Source organism: Myxocyprinus asiaticus, chromosome 2 (genome assembly GCF_019703515.2).
Source record: "Myxocyprinus asiaticus isolate MX2 ecotype Aquarium Trade chromosome 2, UBuf_Myxa_2, whole genome shotgun sequence".
In the NCBI taxonomy this organism is placed as follows: Eukaryota; Metazoa; Chordata; class Actinopteri; order Cypriniformes; family Catostomidae; genus Myxocyprinus; species Myxocyprinus asiaticus.
The window spans coordinates 20,636,616-20,654,438 of NC_059345.1; the positions used below are offsets into that span (position 1 = coordinate 20,636,616).

Below are 17,823 nucleotides of genomic sequence, written 5' to 3' on the forward strand. Positions count from 1 at the left end.
CACATATACAGTGAAATTCTTTTTTTTTCCACATATCCCAGCTAGGCTGGGGTCACAGTGCAGGGTCAGCAGATAGGGTCAAGGGCCTTGCTCAAGGGCCCAACATTGGCATCTTGGCGGTGCTGGGGCTTGAACCCCTGACCTTCTGATTAGTAACCCAGAGCCTTAACCGCTGAGCTACCACTGCCCCTTAGTTTTCACATATCCCAGCCAAGCTGGGGTCAGAGCGCAGGGTCAGCCATGATACGGCGTCCCTGGAGCATATGGGGTCAATGGCCTTGCTCAAGGGCCCAACTGTGGCATCGTGGCGGTGTTGGGGCTTGAACCCCTGACCATCTAGTCAGTAACCGAGAGCCTTAACCGCCAAGCCACCACTGCCCCTGCTTCAAGTTCCTGGGTGTCCACATCACTGAGGAACTCACATGGTCCATCCACACTGAAGTCGTTGTGAAGAAGGCTCATCAGCGCCTCTTCTTCCTGAGACGGCTGAGGAAGTTTGGAATGAACCGCCACATCCTCACACGGTTCTACACCTGCACTGTAGAGAGCATCCTGACTGGCTGCATCTCCGCCTGGTACGGCAATAGCACCGCCCACAACCGCAAAGCACTGCAAAGGGTGGTGCGATCTGCCAGACACATCATCGGAGGTGAGCTTCCCTCCCTCCAGGAAATATATACAAGGCGGTGTGTGAAAAAAGCTTGGAGGATCATCAGAGACTCCAGCCACCCGAGCCATGGGCTGTTATCGCTGCTACCTTCAGGTAGGCAGTATCGCAGCATCAGGACCCGCACCAGCCGACTCCATGACAGCTTCTTCCCCCAAGCAATCAGACTTTTGAACTCTTGATCTCCCACGATCAAAATACATCAGCACTGCACTTTATTACTCTTACTCTTATATCTCACACCGGACTGTCATAAATTATATTATTATTATATTATATTCTCTCTTAACAACTGACTATCAACCGACAGCCTGAATGTCAATACAGTGCAATACTGTATATTCTATATATATATATATATATATATATATTATACTTTTTTTTTATATATTTTTATTTTTTATTTTTATAGAATAATGTGTATCTATATAGTGCGTATTGTATACTGTACAGTGTATGTTATTATTTGTATATTGTTGAGTGTAATTATGTGTATATCAGATGTTTAAATTGTGCTGTGTTAATTTGATGTTATTGTAAATTGGTATATGTCTCATCACTGTCACGACTGCTATGTTGATCGGAACTGCACCCAAGAATTTCACACACCATTGCACTTGTGTATATGGCTGTGTGACAGTAAAGTGATTTGATTTGATTTTGATTTGATTTGAATTGTTTAACTTGGGTCAAACGTTTTGTGTAGCCTTCCACAAGCTTCTCATAATAAGTTGCTGGAATTTTGGCCCATTACTTCAGACAGAACTGGTGTAACTGAGTCAGGTTTGCAGGCCTCCTTGCTCGCACACACTTTTTCAGTTACGCCCACACATTTTCTATCAGACTGAGGTCAGGCCTTTGTCATGGCCACTCCAATACCTTGACTTTGTTGTCCTTAAGCCATTTTGCTACAAATTTGGAAGTATGCTTGTGGTCATTGTGCATTTGGAAGACCCATTTGCGGCTGAGCTTTAACTTCTTGTCTGATGTCTTGATGCCATCTATTTTGTGAAGTGTACCAGTCCCTCCTGCAGCAAAGCACCCCCAAAACATGATGCTGCCACCCCCATGCTTCACAGATGGGATGGTGTTCTTCGGCTTGCAAGCCTCACCCTTTTTCCTCCAAACATACTGATGGTCATTATGGCCAAAAAGTTAAATTTTTGTTTCATGAGACCAGAGGACATTTCTCCAAAAAGTAAGACCTTTGTCCCCATGTGCACTTGCAAACTGTAGTATGACTTTTTTATAGCGGTTTTGGAGCATTGGCTTCTTCCTTGCTGAGCAGCCTTTCAGGTTATGTCGACATAGGACTTGTTTTACTGTGAATATAAATACCTGTCTACCTGTTTCCTCCAGCATCTTCACAAGGTCCTTTGCTGCTGTTCTGGGATTGATTTGCACTGTTTGCACCAAACTACGTTCATCTCTAGGAGACAAAATGCGTCTCCTTCCTGAGTGGTATGATGGCTGCGTGGTGCCATGATGTTTATACTTGTTTACTATTGTTTGTACAGATGAATGTGGTACCTTCAGGCATTTGGAAATTGCTTCAAAGGATGAGCCAGACTTGTGAAGGCCACCATTTTTTTTTCTGAGGTCTTGGCTGATTTCTTTTGATTTTCCCATGATGTCAAGCAAAGAGGCACTAATTTTGAAGTTAGGCCTTAAAATACATCCACAGGTACACCTCCAGTTCAGTACACCTCCTATCAGAAGCTAATTGTCTACATCATTTTCTGGAATTTTCCAAGCTGCTTAAAGTCACAGTTAACTTAGTGTATGTAAACATCTGACCCACTGGAATTGTGATATAGTCAATTAAAAGTGAAACAATCTGTAAACAATTGTTGGAAAAATTACTTGTGTCATGCACAAAGTAAATGATTTGCCAAAACTATAGTTTGCTAATATTAAATCTGTGGAATGGTTAAAAAAGGAGTTTTAATGACTTCAACCTAAGTGTATTTAAACTTCTGACTTCAGCTGTAGATAGATAGATAGATTCACATTTATATTATATTATGTATACATTTATTTTAACAAATAGCATGAAACATATTTACATACATAAAAGCTTATTGTAGAGCCGAGGAGGGCGGGGCCAGGCTGGAATGAGACGCACCCGGTCCCCAATCAGCCTGATGGTGCGCGCGAGGGATAAAGGCGGCTGGGGACGACAGTTCGAGGGAGAGAGAATGACAGACAGCTGTACTGTGTGTTTATAGTTGTGTGTTTTGTTTAAGTTGTTTATTAAATTATTATTTGTCAAGCCGGTTCTCGCCTCCTCGGTTCTCGAGGGAATTCCCGTCGCAGAGTCCTCGACACTGCCGTCCACCCAGGGGAGCGCCGCTGCCGTCCGACGGGGGACAGAGTAGCCCGACCACCTGGACGCGGGGAACGGCCGCCGTCTGCGAGGCGAGTGGAGACGGGACTCCCCGACCGCCTGGAGCGAGGGAGCCGCTACCGGGGGCGGAGGAGTGCCCTGCCGTCCCCCGGGAACGCGGAGGGGTCGAGAGAAGACCGCCATCCACGGGGGGAGGAGGGAAGCGACTCCCCGACCGCCTGGAGTTGTAGGGCCGCTGCCAGGGGCGGAGGAGTGTCCCCACGGGACGGCGGGAACGCAGAGGTGCGTTCTGTCCGCTGGGGGTCGGAGGTCTGACTCCAGTCCGCCTGGGGAGGAGCGGCTGCAGTCCGCCTGAGAGGGTGGAGTAGTGATCGAGGACCACGCGACGTCGCATCAGAGAACCGGTGAGTTTCTTTTTCTCTCTCTCCTCTCTCTCTCTCTCTCTCTCTCTGTCGCTCCGTGTTGGCCTTTCCCTCGCCATTTTGTTTTGTTGTTTTTCCCCTCCTGTCTCCTCCCAGGTCGAGGAAGGCGGGGATGACCCGCCGGAGAGGAAGGGTGGGGGATGTACGTCATGCCGGGGGCTCCCCGGCCTGAGGCAACGCCGGGAGGAGTGTAGAGCCGAGGAGGCCGGGGCCGGGCTGGAATGAGACACACCCGGTCCCCAATCAGCCTGATGGTGCGCGCGAGGGATAAAGGCGGCCGGGGACGACAGTTCGAGGGAGAGAGAATGACAGACAGCTGTACTGTGTGTTTATAGTTGTGTGTTTTGTTTAAGTTGTTTATTAAATTATTATTTAAGTTGTCAAGCCGGTTCTCGCCTCCTCCTTTCCACCGAACCCCCTTACACTTATCCTGGACACTTCCATTATAAACATTTGACATACTGTTAGCGGACATTTCAGGTGATTAAAGAGCACCTATTATGGTTTTTCAAATATTACCTTTCATGTAGTGTGTTATATAGCTGTTTGTGAATGTAAAAAAGTCTGCAAAGTTTCAAAAATCAAAGTGCACGACAAATGGAATTATTGACTCCCAAAAGAAAGAACCGATTCTGAACACCTGAAAAGAGTCGTTAGTAATTCCAGACTTACTTCCTGTACTAACCTACGTAATTTGGTAACAAAAAACCTGCCTCTGGTCTTCATTGGCTGCTCGCGAACAGCTTTGACCTGCCCTCAAACACTACACTAAGCGGCAGACCAATCACAACAGACTGGGACATCTGACCAATCAGAGCAGAGTAGGCTCTCTGAAAAGAGGAGTTTAGAATGAATCCTTTAGACGGATCATTGAATGAGTTGTTTTTGACACTGGGAAAAAAAGGTAATGCTGCAATTTAAATTATGAGCAAATTAAAGTATTTTTTGACCTTGGATGCATGTAAATCTATTGTATGAGACCTTTAAAACAAAATTAGGCACGTTTAGAAACCATAATAGGTGCTCTTTAAAGTTGCCAAATAATCACAGATGCAAAAATATTAACAGAACTTCAACTAGAAGGTAATAATGTTACTTAACCAATCTGATGTGGTTGTTGAACTTTTATTGCATAACTGTCCAGAGATGGAGGTGCAGCTGCTGTCTTCTCCAGTTTTGGTTTGATCCGGTTGCCATGGCAACTCCAATGCTAACAGTACTATATAATGGTAAAAACAGGTTTTATGTATTTAGCATCTTTCCAAAGTTCAAGGAACCTTTACACACACAATATTTCAGTACATTTTTAATAAAAGCATTTATTTGTTGTGAAGTAATGAGTGTTTTACCTCAGAAAAACAAACTCTTCTGTCAGCAGAAGTAAAAAAGTGCCTCAGAAATGCGTGTCTTCCTGTTTATCTGCTGTCAGATGAGACTGTCAGGCTTTATTTAAATATACAAATATTCTAGTGTTATGTTCATAGCTTAAGACATTTATATATTGTGTTGTGAAATAAAAAGTGTCTGAAAAACAAATGGTCCAGTCAGACGCAGTTCCGTCGTGTGCGCGCTGACTTAAGGTGATACGTGCGCAAGAATTCAGGTTGAGGCTCGTGCTGTTATATTTACAGTATGTATTGTGTATTTACCATCCATCAATTTATTAAAAGATCATTGTTTATGCGTATCATGTTAAATATGTTTTAACTTTGCGAAAAGTAACATTCTATCCTCAGAGATTTTCTTTTTCTGTGTTGCGACTGGAGACAATTTATACATTTTAAAAAGCAAATTCTGCTCATCATAACACTTTGCAAAGTTGTTGTGGTTTCAATTTGTTATAAATGTGTAAATATTTAGGCACTTGGATTGCTCAAGATGGCGGTGAGTATGGCTGCTGCGTTGCAAGCTCCAACCCAGTGTTGCAGTTTTTTGTTTGTTTTGTCTACATTTCTTATGTTTTTTGTCGTGGATGTTGTCTGCCTTATTGTCTACTACAGACAAACACTTTTGGACATTGGTTCTGTAATAGCACACCGAAAACTGGACTTTAAATACCTCAATGCCAACCCGCTGTTTACAAACACGACAGCGGAACTTTTTGTTTGGGCAGCCCGGCCGCAAAAGGGGAAGGAGAGCCGGCGTTCTCATCAGACTAAGATGTCGCACGAATCGACCCCCGCTACCCAGTATTCTACTGGCAAATGTTCAGTCTCTGGACAACAAGCTCTGCGGGCTGAGAGCGCGGATCTCTTTCCAATGAGAGATGAGGGACTGCTGCATTATCTGCCTTACAGAAACTTGGATGTCTGCGGAGATTCCAGACTCAGCCATTGAACCTGCTGTGTTCTCCATGCACAGAGCGAACAGAGTGAAAGACCTCTCAGGGAAAAGCAGAGGTGGTGGTGTATGTTTTATGATCAACAAATCCTGGTGTGATCAGAGGAACGAACATTCTATCAAGTCTTTCTGCTCTCCTGATCTGGAATTTCTCATGCTTCTGTGTCGACCATTCTGGCTACCGAGGGAATTCACAGCGGTCATTATCACAGCTGTGTACATCCCGCCACAAGCCGACACAGTCTGGGCACTCAAGGAACTGTATGGGAGTATAAGTGAGCAGGAAACCGCGCACCCTGAGGCCGTGTTCATTGTGACCAGGGACTTTAACAAAGCCAACTTCAAGTCAGTAGCACCGAAATGCTACCAACACATCGGTTTCAACACACGAGGGGACCAGGTTTTGGACCATTGCTACTCTCCCTTCCGGGATGGCTACAAATCCCTCCCCCGCCCACCATTTGGCAAATTGGACCACTCTTCTGTTCTGCTTCTGCCCGCTTACAGGCAGAAACTGAAACAAGAAGCACCCGCCCTCAGAACGATCCAGTGCTGGTCAGACCAATCAGATTCCGACGGGTGAATATCCATAAAGCCGCGGGTCCAGACGGCATTTCGGGTTGCGTCATCGGAGCGTGCACGAACCAACTGGCTGGTGTTTTTACGGACATTTTCAACCTTTCCCTCTCCTTGTCTGTAGTCCCCACATGCTTTAAAATGTCCACCATTGTGCCTTTACCAAAGCAATCCAAAATCACTTTCTTAAATTACTGGCGTCCTGTTGCTCTGACCCTCATAATCAGCAAATGCTTTTGAGAGACTAATCAGAGATTACATCTGCTCTGTTCTGCCTGCCTCACTGGACTCACTGCAGTTTGCTTACCTCAGCAACCGCTCCACTGATGATGCCATTGCATCTACACTACACACTGCTCTTTCTCACCTGGAAAAAAGGAACACATATGTGAGAATGCTGTTTTTAGACTACAGCTTAGCATTCAACACCATAGTGCCCTCCAAGCTTGATGAGAAGCTCTGGGCTTAAACAGCTTGCTGTGAAGCTGGATCCTGGACTTCCTGTCAAGCAGATGCCAGGTGGTTAGAATGGGCAGCAACATCTCATCACTGACCCTCATCACTGGAGCCCTGCAGGGTTGTGTTCTCAGCCCACTCCTGTATTCCCTGTACACACATGACTGTGTGGCAACACATTGCTCCAATGCCATCATTAAGTTTGCTGATGACACGACAGTGGTAGGTCTGATCACTGACAATGATGAAACAGCCTACAGAGAGGAGGTGCACACTCTGACACGCTGGTGTCAGGAGCATAACCTCTCCCTCATCGTCAGCAAGATCAAGGAGCTTGTGGTGGACTTCAGGAGAAAAGACAGAGAACACAGCCCCATCAATGGAGCACCAGTGGAGAGAGTCAGCAGCTTCAAGTTCCTCGGTGTCCACATCACTGAGGAACTCGCATGGTCCACCTCCACACGGAGGCTGTTGTGAAGAAGGCTCACCAGTGCCTCTTCTTCTTGAGACGGCTGAGGAAGTTTGGAATGAACCACCACATCCTCACACGGTTCTACACCAGCACTGTAGAGGGCATCCTGACTGGCTGCATCACTACCTGTTACGGCAACAGCACTGCCCTCAACTGCAAAGCCCTGCAAAGTGTGGTGCGAACTGCCAGACACATCATCTGAGGTGAGCTGCCCTCCCTTCAGGACATCTATACCAGGTGGTGTGTGAAAAAATCTTGGAGGATCATCAGAGACTCCAGCCACCCGAGCCATGGGCTGCTCTCACTGCTACCATCAGGCAGGCGGTATCGCACCCAAACCAAGTTCATTCACCCCGGTCCCCTGTGGAGACCACCTCTCACTATCGCAGCTTACAGACATCGCCCGGTTGCAAGTGGATTTCGCAGATGTGTTTTCACCCCTTGCAGGTCGCACGAACCTTATAGAGTACCATATTAAGACTACCCCGTGGGTGGTGTTTCGTAGCCGCCCCATTGTCTTCCTGCACACAAGAAAAAGATAGTTCGGGAAGAATTAGAGGCAATGTTTGAAATGTGCATAATACAAGAGTCGTACAGCGATTGGGCCAGCCCAGTAGATCTGGTACCAAAGAGCCATGGCTCGGTCCAGTTCTGTGTTGACTACCAGAAAGTAAACACGGTGTCCAAATTTGATGCTTACCCAATGACGCGAATTGACGAGTTACTCGATTGGTTGGGTGCGGCTCAATTTTACTCCGCTGGACTTAACAAAGGGTTATTGGCAGATCCCTTTAACTCCAATATCCCGAGAAAAAACTGCTTTTTCCACATCGTTCGGATTACACCAATTGGTGACTCTTTCGTTCGGTTTGTCCAGAGCCCTGGCCACGTTTCAGCATCTCATGGACAAGATCCTAAGATTGCATATGGCATATGCCGGCACATATCTAGACGATATCATAATTTATAGTAATGAATGGTGGCGGCATACGCAACATCTGAGGACTATCCTGAGAGCGCTACGACAGGCGGGACTCACGGCCAACCCGAAGAAGTGTGCAATTGGGTGGATGGAAGTTAGGTATCTATTACATGTACCTGACTTCTCTCTCCCCTTTATTCTGCAGACGGATGCATCTGACAGGGGGCTGGGGGCGGTTCTCTCGCAGGAGGTGGGAGGGGAGGAATGGCCGGTGCTGTTTATTAGTCGCAAGCTCTCCTTCAGGGAGACAAAGTACAGTACCATCGAGAATGAGTGTCTTGCGATTAAGTGGGCTGTTCTTACCCTTTGCTAGTACCTGCTAGGGCAGGCCTTCACCTTCTGTTCCAATCATGCTCCTCTGCAGTGGCTCCACCGCATAAAGGATACTAACACACTGAGTCGGCGGTGGGGGTATGTGGCATGGGGGGCGTGGTCATGTGTCTGTCTGTGGGAGAGGGAAAGCGGTAAGGCTCGTCACCTGGGCTGTAATTACTCTTAACACCTGTCTCTCATTAAAGTGATGGCAGAGGGAGACCTGTTAAGGCATGCCAGAGCATCAGAGTGGGACAGAGAGTGGCAAAGAACTGATGTTTGAACTATTGGCAGCGATAGACAGGGACTGCACCTTATAGCCCTATTTGAGTTGGCCACTGAGAGCTGTTTTTGTTTGTGTTTAATCTGATTGTGTGGAGGAAATAAACACTCACCTCAACTGTTCACTGTCTCCTGACTCCTCCATTGCCCACAAACAAAGATCCTTTACAACTGTATCTTTTCTTCTTTCCCACCTTGGCAGAAAGGCAATCAGTCTGTAGCCAGATTTGTTATTGTGGAAAGGGGTGGATGTGTGTGTATTATTGTTGAACAGCATTGGAAGTGGATGTAAGATGATATGGTAGTGGAGTGGGGCAGATAGAAGCCAGTGGCTCTGTGATTCTGCCTGGTTATTTGCAGTGTGTAGAGCCAGCTGTCAGTCTGACTGTGTGTGGTAGGGGACATGGTTGGATTGCTGGGCCGTGTTTGGGGAGAGTTACAGTTGGAGGTTGGAGACAGGCCAATTGCTAAGTGTCTGGGATAGAATCAACAGAAAATGAGTAAGAGAGAGAAAGGCCAAGCAGATGAGTGGAGGACTCCTCGGACTCTCCTCTACATTTTGTTGCTTTTTGTTTTACCTCTCCTTCAGAATACAGCCCAGATTCCAAGGCAGACTTATTCTCCTTACATTATTCCTCCTTAGGCTGTGGAAGTGCAAGTCATGAAAAACGAAATATTACAATGAAAATTTTTATGAGGCCAAATTGTAATACGGTCTGAAAACTTCACAAGTCTTGAACTCATTTGGTTGTAAGAGCTTTTGTTAAAAATCAGGGTCTCAAGAAGGACTTGGTGATTTAAACCAAAAATAATATCTCTGTATTTTTAGGCTGAATGGCAATACACAATATATATCCTGGTATTTATTACGAAGTGGACTAAATGTTCAGTTGTAAATCAAAGCCACATGTGAGATGGCAAATGAATATTGCAACACACTTTGTTTCAGGGCAGAATACTTTTTGGGCTGCGAAGACTTCACGGCCGGGGTTGCAGCAGCACGAAGGTTAACACGTACTGCAGTTTATGCCGCTGTTTTAAATGGTGGAAGAGATTTGAAGTGCTTCCACTTTTGGATGCAACCTGTTCATGACATTCTCTACAGATGACATGCAGGGCTTGACAATAAGCATTGTGATGTGCTTGTCCTTCGGACAGGTAAATTGGTCATTCACTTAGTAGTAAGTAAAAAAGTTATTTGTCCAGAGAGAAAAAAGGACTTGTATTGGTTACATGTTCAAGTAACATGCCAGAGTTTCTGTTGTATGTTTTTTAAAATTACGACATGGACAGCCTAATAGTATTATACATATGCAATCAAGTAGATTCTCTGGGACAGAAATGTAAACTGTGCTGGGTAGGGGAGGTTATTTTATGTTACATGTATGCACGGTAGTCAAATTAAGGAAAGCATCCTTCACCATCATTTACAGTAGGGGTGCTCACACTTCTATGGAATAGATCTACTTTTCCATCATGTTATTGCAGCAAGATCCACCATACACAATACAGTTGTGCTCAAAAGTTTGCATACCCTGGCAGAAATTGTGAAATTTTGGCATTGATTTAGAAAATATGGAAAAAAATATTGAATATTGTCTTTTATTTAAGGGTAGTGATCAGATGAAGCCATTTATTATCACATAGTTGTTTGGCTGCTTTTTAAATCATAATGATAACAGAAATCACCCAAATGGCCCTGATCAAAAGTTTACATACCCCTGAATGTTTGGCCTTGTTACAGACACAGAAGGTGACACACACAGGTTTAAATGGCAATTAAAGGTTAATTTCCCACACCTGTGGCTTTTTAAATTGCAATTAGTGCCTGTGTATAAATAGTCAATGAGTTTGTTAGCTCTCACGTGGATGCACTGAGCAGGCTAGATACTGAGCCATGGGGAGCTGAAAAAAACTGTCAAAAGACCTGTGTAACAAGGTAATGGAACTTTATAAAGATGGAAAAGGATATAAAAAGATATCTAAAGCCTTGAAAATGCCAGTCAGTACTGTTCAATCACTTATTGAGAAGTGGAAAATTCAGGGATCACTTGATACCAAGCCAAGGTCAGGTAGACCAAGAAAGATTTCAGCCAAAACTGTCAGAAGAATTGTTCGGGATACAAAGAAAAACCCACAGGTAATGTCAGGAGAAATACAGGCTGCTCTGGAAAAAGACAGTGTGGTTGTTTCAAGGAGCACAATACGACAAAACTTGAACAAAAATTAGCTGCGTGGTCGAGTTGCCAGAAAGAAGCCTTTACTGCGCCAATGCCACAAAAAAGCCCGGTTACAATACACCCGACAACACCTTGACACGCCTCACAGCTTCTGGCACACTGTAATTTGGAGTGACAAGACCAAACTAGAGCTTTATGTTCACAACCATAAGCGCTATGTTTGGAGAGGGGTCAACAAGGCCTATAGTGAAAAGAATACCATCCCCACTGTGAAGCATGGTGGTGGCTCACTGATGTTTTGGGGGTGTGTGAGCTGGGGGCATGGGGAATCTTGTGAAAATTGATGGCAAGATGAATGCAGCATGTTATCATAAAATACTGGCAGACAATTTACATTCTTCTGCACGAAAGGTGCGCATGGGATGCTTTTGGACTTTCCAGCACGACAATGACCCTAAGCACAAGGCCAAGTTGACCCTCCAGTGGTTACAGCAAAAAAAGGTGAAGGTTCTGGAGTGGCCATCACAGTCTCCTGACCTTAATATCATTGAGCCACTCTGGGGAGATCTCAAACGTGTGGTTCATGCAAGACGACCAAAGACTTTGCATGACCTGAAGGCATTTTGCCAAGACGAATGGAATTTGGGGCCTCATAGACAACTATTACAAAAGACTGCACACTGTCATTGATGCTAAAGGGGGCAATACACAGTATTAAGAACTAAGCGTATGCAGACTTTTGAACAGGGGTCATTTCATTTTTTTCTTTGTTGCCATGTTTTGTTTTATGTTTGTGCCATTCTGTTATAACCTACAGTTGAATATGAATCCCATAAGAAGTAAAAGAAATGTGTTTTGCCTGCTCACTCATGTTTTCTTTAAAAATGGTACATATATTACCAATTCTCCAAGGGTATGCAAACATTTGAGCACAACTGTATATACATTTATCACAATACCAAAATTTCAGTAGTCTTTAGTGAAATGTGATGATTTTTGATGCCTGCTTCAATACCACAACAAAAAATAGCCTAACACTAACTAATTTAATTATAAAATAATTATGTTTTCAAGTTATTATTCAATGGTAATAAATAGTCAGTAATAAAATAACAAAAGAAAAGCAATGAATAGAAGACAAAAAAAACACTATAGGAAAAAAATACAAATTAAGAGTGCTTTTTAACAGTTTAAAAAAGATATAACTGTATCAAGTATTCAATTAAACTTTCAGAATGAATTTGACATAAAAATACTACTGGTCTTCCCTGTATGAATAATAATTTAACACTTTTATACTAGAGTTATACAAGTAAAATTATCCAGCCAAGAGCAGTGAGTGGTTTTGTCGTTTTCATGTTATTGTTGTTTGAATAATATTAAGGATACACTAGACAGCGACAGGTCTATTAGGTTACATTTAAACTTACTAGTCGTACATTTTGATACAAATTAGCTTGTCCCCCAATGTTTACGTTCACTTTAAACATAACTCAGTGTTTACATGAACACCTCACTAAGACATTTTGAAATGTATTTGACCGTTTAGGCACGAGCGTTCTCGGAGCACACTCACATGTAAAACGCGTCACACACACACACACACACACAAGATGCCTGTCAGTCAAACAGCGCGCAGCTGTTTTGCTGCTCATCTGATCTTTTAAATCCAAACCAACTCCAAATAATTTAACCATTGTTTTTCTTTTTACTAACCAGGTCTTCTTGGGCAGTGTGAATTGGTGCTGTCTCCCTCCATGTTGCAGGAGAACTTGTGAGCAAGTGGAGCAGGGTTTGCAGGCAGACACTGAGGAAGAGTGGGGGTGGGGTTGCATGGAGAGTGTGAGAGAGGAGAAATGCAAACACGTAGTTTGTTCTACGGGTGTCAATTGCAGTCCTGACTCACATGGTGCCCTAGGCCAGATCAGACATGAGCAAAAAAATAAATACAACAACAACAAAAAAATTACATAGCAATTAAAAAAATTTAAATAGCTACCAACATTGAGGCTATAGGCTAAAGGAATAAAATGTTTTAATAATGCAGCTATCAAATAATATTAAATTGTACTATAAATTTTACAGAAGTTATCTGGCACAATAACAATCAGGATCTAAATTAGGGTGACATTAAACAAATAGGGTGCATTTTTGTGAATTTCTTTCATCACATTCCCAGTGGGTCAGAAGTTTACATACATTTTGTTAGTATTTTGTAGCGTTGCCTTTAAATTGTTTAACTTGGGTCAAACGTTTTGGGCAGCCTTCCACAAGCTTCTCACAATAAGTTGCTGGAATTTTGGCCCATTCCTCCAGATTCCTCAGTTTTTTAGTCTTCCTTGCTCGCACACGCCTTTTCAGTTCTTCCCACAAATTTTGCCGTTTTACTGTGGATATAGATACTTGTCTACCTGTTTCCTTCATCGTATTCACAAGGTCATTTTCTGTTGTTCTGGGATTGAGTTGCACTTTTCGCACCGATCTACGTTCATCTCTACGAGATCTTCTTCCTGAGCGGTATGATGGCTGCGTGGTCCCATGGTGTTTATACTTGTGTACTGTTGTTTATACAGATGAACGTGGTACCTTCAGGCCTTTGGAAATTCCTCCAAAGGATGAACCAGACTTGTGGAGGTCCACAATATTTTTTTCTGATTTCTTTTGATTTTCCCATGATGTCAAGCAAAGAGGGACTGAGTTTGATGGTAGGCCTTAAAATGCATCCACAGGTACACCTCCAATTCAGTACACCTCCTGTCAGAAGCTAATTGGCTAATTGCCTAAAGGCTTGACATAATTTTCTGGAATTTTCCAAGCTGCTTAAAGGCACAGTTCACTTGGTTTATGTAAACTTCTGACCCACTGGAATTGTGATTAAAATTGAAACAATCTGTCTGTAAACAATTGTTGGAAAAATTACTCGTGCACAAAGTAGATATCCTAAACGACTTGCCAAAACTTTAGTTTGCTACTAATAAATCTGTGGAGTGGTTAAAAAATGAGTTTTAATGACTTCAACCTAAGTGTATGTAAACTAATGACTTCAACTGTACATTAACTGAGTTGAAAACACAAAAATAAAAAGCTGCAATTAAATAAATAATTCTTAAAACAAAGAAGATGCATGGGCTCAAGTGAATCTATGAATCGTTTATTTGAACTGGTTAATTTACAGGAACCGTTCGAGCTAACTGATTTACTTAAATGTTTTGGACTTCCAATGAGAGAGAGGATGGTTTAGGTAAGCACATTTCATTGCAACCTTGTTTTGCTCGGCTGCAGCTTGTGGAATACAATGTGACAAAAAGCAATGTAGTGTTTTGTCATGTTACACCATAATTTGTTGGAAAAGGTAGTTCTTTCCTGGAAAAGCTACACAATTTTGTAAATAGTTTAACTACTTTAATCCTTAAACGCATACCTTGGGTCTTTAGTGACCCGGGACCTCATTGCACCCCCTGTACCTCATCCGTTTTTTGGAGCTGTGCCCACAGCTCTTTAGTATTTCTCAATCTGTCTCTTATAAATAGTGTAACACACACAAAATGCCAAAATTGCTGAATTGTTTTGTTTGACTTTTTATAATGGTTTAAGTACCAAAAGTGTATAGGGTCATTAGAGACCCTAGGTATGTGATAGTGTTGTTTTTTTTGTTGTTGTTGCACTTCCATAAATGTTATATATAATATATTAAAAAAAAAATTTATCCCCTTTTCTCCCAATTTTGAATGCCCAATTCCCACTACTTAGTAGGTCCTCGTGGTGGCGTGGTTACTCACCTCAATCCGGGTGGCGGAGGACAAGTCTCAGTTGCCTCTGCTTCTGAGACCGTCAATCCGCGCATGTTATCACGTGGCTCGTTGTGCATGATACCGCGGAGACTCCGTACGTGGAGGCTCATTCTACTCTCCGCGATCCACGCACAAATTACCACGCGCCCCATTGAGAACGAGAACCACTAATCACGACCACAAGGAGGTTACCCCATGTGACTCTACCCTCCCTAGCAACCAGGCCAATTTGGTTGCTTAGGAGACCTGGCTGGAGTCACTCAGCACACCCTGGGTTCGAACTCATGACTCCAGGGGGTGGTAGTCAGCCTCAGTACTCGCTGAGCAACCCAGGCCCCTCATAAATTATATTTTTATGATTATTTCATATCTATATAAGGTTACTATCACAGTATATTTGTTACTTTGTTTATTACAAGAGGGACAAATTCATACAAATAAATAATATACACTGATGAGCCAAAACATTATGACTACCTGCCTAATACGCTGTTGGTCCTCCGGGTGCCGCCAAAACAGTGCCGACCTGCCGAGGGATAGACTTGGCACCAAGACATTAACCACACCATTACGCAGCTGGTGCGATGCACTGTGTATTGACACATTCCTCCCGTAACCATCATTACAATGTTCTGTGACTTGTGCCACAGTTGACCTTCTGTCGGTTCGGACCAGACGGGATAGCCTTCATTGCCCTCGCGCATCGATGAGCCTTGGGCACCCAACACTTTGTCGCCGGTTTGTGGTTTGTCCCACATTGGATCACTGTTGGTAGGTATCCGCCACTTCTGACCGGGAGCAGCCCACAAGCCTTGGCGTTTCAGAGATGCTCTGACTCAGTTGTCTGGCCATAATAATTTGGCTCTTGTCAAAGTCGCTCAGGTCTTTACTCATGCCCATTTCTCCTGCATTCAACACGTTGAATATGAGAACTGATTGTCTGCTTATCATCTAATCTACCCAAACCTTGACATGTGGCCTTGTAGGAGATGATCAACATTATTCGCTTCACCTGTAAGTGGTCATCATGTTTTGGCTCATCAGTGTATCACGTTGATTTCTGTGCAACAGTTAATTAACAACAATGGTGATTTATCAGTATTCCATATGCGTGTGCACATACATATTATACATGCTGTTTGTTACCCAAAGTGGCACTGTTGTTTCAGTGATTGACTTGATTTACATTTAACATTGCTGTTTGACATAGAAGCAATGTGGAAGTAAACTAGCAAGTACAACACATGAACAATATGGTATGACTATTGACATTTGGGTGTAATACTGAAATTATGTAAGTTGTGCATCTATTTAGACTCAATGAGTGCTTGAAAAAATACTTAAATGTAACTTATGAGTAGCTTATGTGTGTCTTATGTGTTATATGTAGCTCAGTGTGTGTTTGACAGCCAGTTGTGTCTTAGAAAATTTCAGTGTAAGGAATCCTGTTGTAGATTTGTCCTGATTTGTTGCATTTTGTCTTAGATATATGAAAAATAAAACATCTAAATATATTTTATGCTATTATTTTCTAATTGTCATGAAAAAAAAAATAAATAAATAAAACATTTGAAACTATCTGGGCATTTTGTAGATCAGTTTATGATAGATATACGTGCCGGGTCTCTAAAGACCCGAAAATGTAAGAGTGTTTGGTGAAATTCCCATGCATTTAAGGGTTAAATATAGGATAGTTTAATAAACTTTAGTTTGCCATTAGTTGTCTCCTAACACTGATTCGGGGCCATGGCTTGGCTTGACTTGTTAGGGGCGCCCCAGAGAACGCCTAGGTGACTGCCTATGTGCCTATGCCAAGATCCACCACTGACAGGCACGAATGATACCTCAGGACTTTCCCAAGCAATTTTATTTACAATTTTCATCTCATGAACTTACAATAAAAGAATGGAGACAATCTGCATAGAATAAAGAGTATGGATCAGAATATTACAGCGACTTGGGGGTGGGCTCTTTTGACTTTTGTTAGAAAGAAACCACCCAGAGAATCCTAGCAGTATCCTAGCAACCACAAGCAACAAGCTAAAAGCTCTTTTGAACATATTTTGTCTTCAGAAAAAATCAGTACAGTCAAATTAACTTAGATATATGCAAAAATGTGTAGGATATATTAGAATTTCTTGGGCAAGATACATCTATGAGAAAATCTTCCATAATGTGTATTCCTCCAATGCCTATTCTTGAGGATCTCAACTGTGTTTGTGCACAGGGTGGTAAAGGAGGAGATCTCGGATGACATTGCCAATCTGCCCTGCTTCAATGGAAGAGTTGTTTCCTGGGTAAGCACTTTCTTTTCCCCTCCATGCATCCTACAGAAGCTGTTAAAGATCTGTCTATAAATCAACAATAGCATAGTTTTGTTTGTTTTGTTTTTTTAAAGGTGCTATAAATTTTTTGGCACACAGAAAATATCCCTATTACCTGACAGATATTACTAAATTATTTGTAATGATATATCACACCTGTCCCTGTAACAGAAGAAAAAGTGATGGTGTGCTGCTGTTAGATTCCTTGTTTAGCCAGTCGGAAGACACTGAGGCGTTTTCTGCCCTTTCCAATTGTAGCTGAAGCAGATTTTTCAAGTCAAACTTCAGCTTCATAATCAGTTGTCAGTTGTTAGTTTGTCGCACAAGGAAGCTATTTTGATACTGCTGCTTTTGACAACTTTGACAACTCTGAGCGCATGCGTTTTGCTAATTTAAGCATGACCACATCATCAGTTGCATAAAAACACACACACTTGCACATGAGTGGCAGGGGAACGTAAGCAGGGCTGCAAATGCATTGCTCGCAACCATCTTTCTCCTCCAAAAAGACACTTGCGAGCAGAAGATACGGTCACCTTCTTTTGGACATGCACATCTGCTGAATCACAGCATGCAACGCACAGAGGGAGAAGGATATAGCTGCAGGCAGAGCTCCAATAAGGAGCGGGAGCTCCCAACTGCCAGCAAAGATATAGGGAGTCCCTAACCTAA

The 17,823-nt window shown here is 43.0% G+C and overlaps 1 protein-coding gene and 1 long non-coding RNA gene across 2 annotated transcripts in view; one reads left to right on the plus strand and one right to left on the minus strand.

Annotated features, from left to right (window-relative positions):
* The window catches only part of LOC127415430 (segment polarity protein dishevelled homolog DVL-2-like), a 39,209-nt gene that overhangs the window by 6,106 nt on the left and 15,280 nt on the right, over positions 1 to 17,823 (plus strand). Inside the window, exon 2 of the mRNA XM_051654151.1 lies at positions 17,055 to 17,124. Coding sequence (XP_051510111.1) covers positions 17,055 to 17,124 — 70 coding nt within the window. The remainder of the gene's footprint in view (positions 1 to 17,054; positions 17,125 to 17,823) is intronic.
* LOC127415554 (uncharacterized) lies at positions 9,260 to 12,766 on the minus strand. The gene is made up of 3 exons (XR_007892966.1): positions 12,753 to 12,766; positions 9,435 to 9,500; positions 9,260 to 9,331 (listed from the first exon to the last, which is right to left on the minus strand). It is a non-coding gene; the product is annotated as an uncharacterized LOC127415554 (long non-coding RNA).